Source organism: Aplysia californica, unplaced genomic scaffold (genome assembly GCF_000002075.1).
Source record: "Aplysia californica isolate F4 #8 unplaced genomic scaffold, AplCal3.0 scaffold00998, whole genome shotgun sequence".
Classification (NCBI taxonomy): domain Eukaryota; kingdom Metazoa; phylum Mollusca; class Gastropoda; order Aplysiida; family Aplysiidae; genus Aplysia; species Aplysia californica.
In genome coordinates, this window is record NW_004798268.1 from 69020 (window position 1) to 72218 (window position 3199).

General features: G+C 45.1%; 1 protein-coding gene across 1 annotated transcript in view; it reads right to left on the bottom strand.

Moving 5' to 3' along the window:
• Nucleotides 1-1390: 1390 nt before the first annotated feature.
• LOC106013558 (cubilin) overlaps nucleotides 1391-3199 on the bottom strand; it is a gene marked incomplete at its 3' end in the record, with an annotated part of 65546 nt that continues 63737 nt past the window's right edge. Inside the window, 1 exon segment of the mRNA XM_013089612.2 lies at nucleotides 1391-1512. Within this exon segment, the coding sequence (XP_012945066.1) occupies nucleotides 1391-1512 (122 nt within the window).

Genomic DNA, 3199 nt, shown 5'->3' on the forward strand with positions numbered 1-3199 from the left:
AAAGGAGGTGAGGGGTGGGGGGGCAGAAAGAGGAGACCAAAGCAGACGAAAGAATATTGCTAGAGAGCAGGAAAGGAGGTGAAAGGAGCCAATTTTACAGAATAAAATTATTTTTTTTGGTCGCTACCCGGATTCGAACCCGGGACCTTTTGAATGAGAGGCTAACACCTTAACCTCTAGGCCACGAGAGCCCCCTGAACTGGGGTGTGTTTGCTACATACAGTCCAGATTGTCAAAGTAACTGGTAGTGTGTAAACTTCGGGTATCTTTGTCACGTCCGGTCAAGGACTCGTCTAAGAGCCTCCCTCTGATTGTAACTTTGATTATAAATGAACTGTTTTACTCCCCATTCAACGTACTTTAGATCATTTAGTAGACAAGATGCTTCGACCCTGCCTGTCAAGGCCATACGGTGTAATTCTTTAAGTTTTTATTTTATGCCACCACCGACACTATATAGATAATTTAGAAGGCGGGCTTCAACCATGTACGTCAGGGACAACCCAGGCTATTTCTTTCTTTCTGTGGTAAGTGTTTTACGGCGCTCGCATCTGCATAAGGTCATATGAGTGCGCTGGACACATTTAACTTTTTCAGTTGGTATGAAATTTTGAATTTTGCCCGGTGGCGGCCGAAGCCTACTCTTATCGATTTCAGACCACATTTCTTTAACGTGCGCAACTTGCACACGGACCATCCGAGATCATTCGCCCTTGTCCGAGAAGGCTACGTGTAGATTTTTCCCACCAGAAGATCAGGGGTGTGGCTGAAAGACAGCAGTAAGAAGGAGCTAAGGAGTAGCAGTAGAAAGGCTGCAGAAAGAGTCAGGAGCCCAGACGAGGGGGCAAAGGAGATGAGGGGGTGGAGGCAGAAAGAAGAGACGAGAGCAGAGGACAGAACATTACTGGACAGCAGGAACGGAGGTGAAAGGAGGCAATTTTAGAGATGTAAATTTTTCGGTCGCTACCCGGATTCGAATCCGGGACCTTTGAATGAGAGGCGTACACTTTAACCTCTAAGCCACGAGAGCCCCCAACCCGGGCTAAGACCGATGGATACAACATCCAAAACAGAATGACAGGGATACTCAATACAAATTCTTCCCACTTGGGAATCGAACCTGGGTCTCATGTGTGAGACAGCGAAGCGCCTGATACTTACATCGTAGACGACGGTTGTCAAGGCCAACCAGGACTGATGGCAAGTAAAGAGTTTTTCCGCACTTGCGACACAAATCGGTCAAATAAGTGCCGAATATTAGAGGTGTTACTAAAAGTAACAAACAAAGAAAAGACAGAGAGAAGAACTATAGATGTGTGACAGAAAAAAAGCATCCATCAACCACCCACAACGACAACTTCAGCGATAACGAGCACAGACGTGGTCTCACCTGGAACGTGATCTGGCAGGAGATGTCATGAAGGTAATTATCTCCAGACTCCTGGGAGTGAGAGTAGACTACAGCTCCACCCAACGGCTTCTTGTTTCCGCAATCTTTGGCTTCCATGTAAACTGAGGGTAGAACAGGAGGATGTGGATGTGAAACTGAGTTCAGAAAAAGTTGGATCAAGAACAAAAAATAATAGGAAACAATAGAACTGCTGCAAAACGAAACATCACCACCATCTATAAGTATGAAGACCCATACAGTCTGTAGTACTCGTCTGCGGCTGACAGTTTAAGTTAAGAAAACCACGTCGGCCCGAGAACGGCTATTTAGTACAAAAGTGAAAACTAGAAAGACAGAAATAACAGATGGGAAATAAAATAGGACATACTATCTAGTAACGCCCTCTAACCACCGCAAATGATGCAGGCACGAGAGGATTTTTGGGGGGGTTTTTTTTATGTTTAGCTTGTTTTGTTTGTTTGTTTGTTTTTTGTCTAAGTGTTTTTTGTTACCTGTTTGTTTTTCTTTTCGTTTTTCTTTAAATTCGTTAGTTTTGGTAACCTCCTTCCTGCTGAGAGACACGCATATGCCAGATCCTCTGAAGTATAAAATTGGTATCTTTTCATCCAAAGTAATAGCACTATAGATCTATTTTCTGCCGAGTTATCCCGTGCTCATCGACCGACAGAGGGTCCCGGCCAGCTGAATATTATAATTATAGAAGGACTCATTTTAAAAAACAGCATGGGACAAGCATTTGAAGTGACCTGTCTATTATGTAACGTTTACACATAGATAGATGGATGGATGGACAGATGGATAGATAGATAGATAGATAGATAGATAGATAGATAGATAGATAGATAGATAGACATCTAAGAGCACTGTCCTCCTCTTTGACGTTCTGGGGTCGTATTGTGGCGTAGAGTGTGTCAGAAATCCTTGTGTTGTGGACTATCCATGCGCAGGCAGTTCAGGGGGTGATTGTGTTGGTCATTCAAAAAGAGGATTGTGAGTTTTTGTAAGGGGTTGAATACGTTTTTCCTAGAAAGACGGTGGTTGCGTCTGCTTGTGTGTTTACGAGTGTTTGTATGTGTATTTGAGGGAGTAACTCAGAGTGTTTCGGTGTGTGAGCATGTGTGTGAGTGTGTGTTTCTTGCGAGCATGTATGTATGTTAGAGAGGGGGAGTCATGAAAGAAAGGGAGAGAGAGAGAGAGAGAGAGAGAGAGAGACAGAGACAGAGAGAGAGAGACAGAGAGAGAGAGAGACAGAGAGAAAGAGACAGAGAGAGAAAGAGACAGAGAGAGAGAGAGAGGGAGGGATCGGCAGACAGACACATAGACAGACAGAGACAGACACACAGGCAAACAGACACACAAACACTCTGACATAGTGTGTTTGTTTGGGTTCGTTTGTCTTTAAATATGTCTGCGCGTGCCACATACAAGTGCATTTGGGTGTATTCGTGTGTTTATACAGGAGTGCTCGCACTCATGAGCTTGTGTGCGTGAGTCCGCGAGTCAGTGCCTGTCTGTCTGTCTGTCTGTCTATCTGCCTGTCTGTCTGTGCGCACATTCTAAATAGAAAACCCACAACAAAGCAGGCCAAACACAAAGGACACAGACAAACAACGCACGCGCAAACTCGCAGTGAGCACCAGTGCGTTCACTGTGTTCAAGATCACACACACAAAAAAAGACCAAAAGAAGCGCTCTGTGCTTTTTGCCCGGAGGGCGCTCACACTCACAGCAATGTTCAAGCCAAGCGAGAAGGCCAGAGCTAAACCGGTGGGGGGCGGGGCAGGGGCG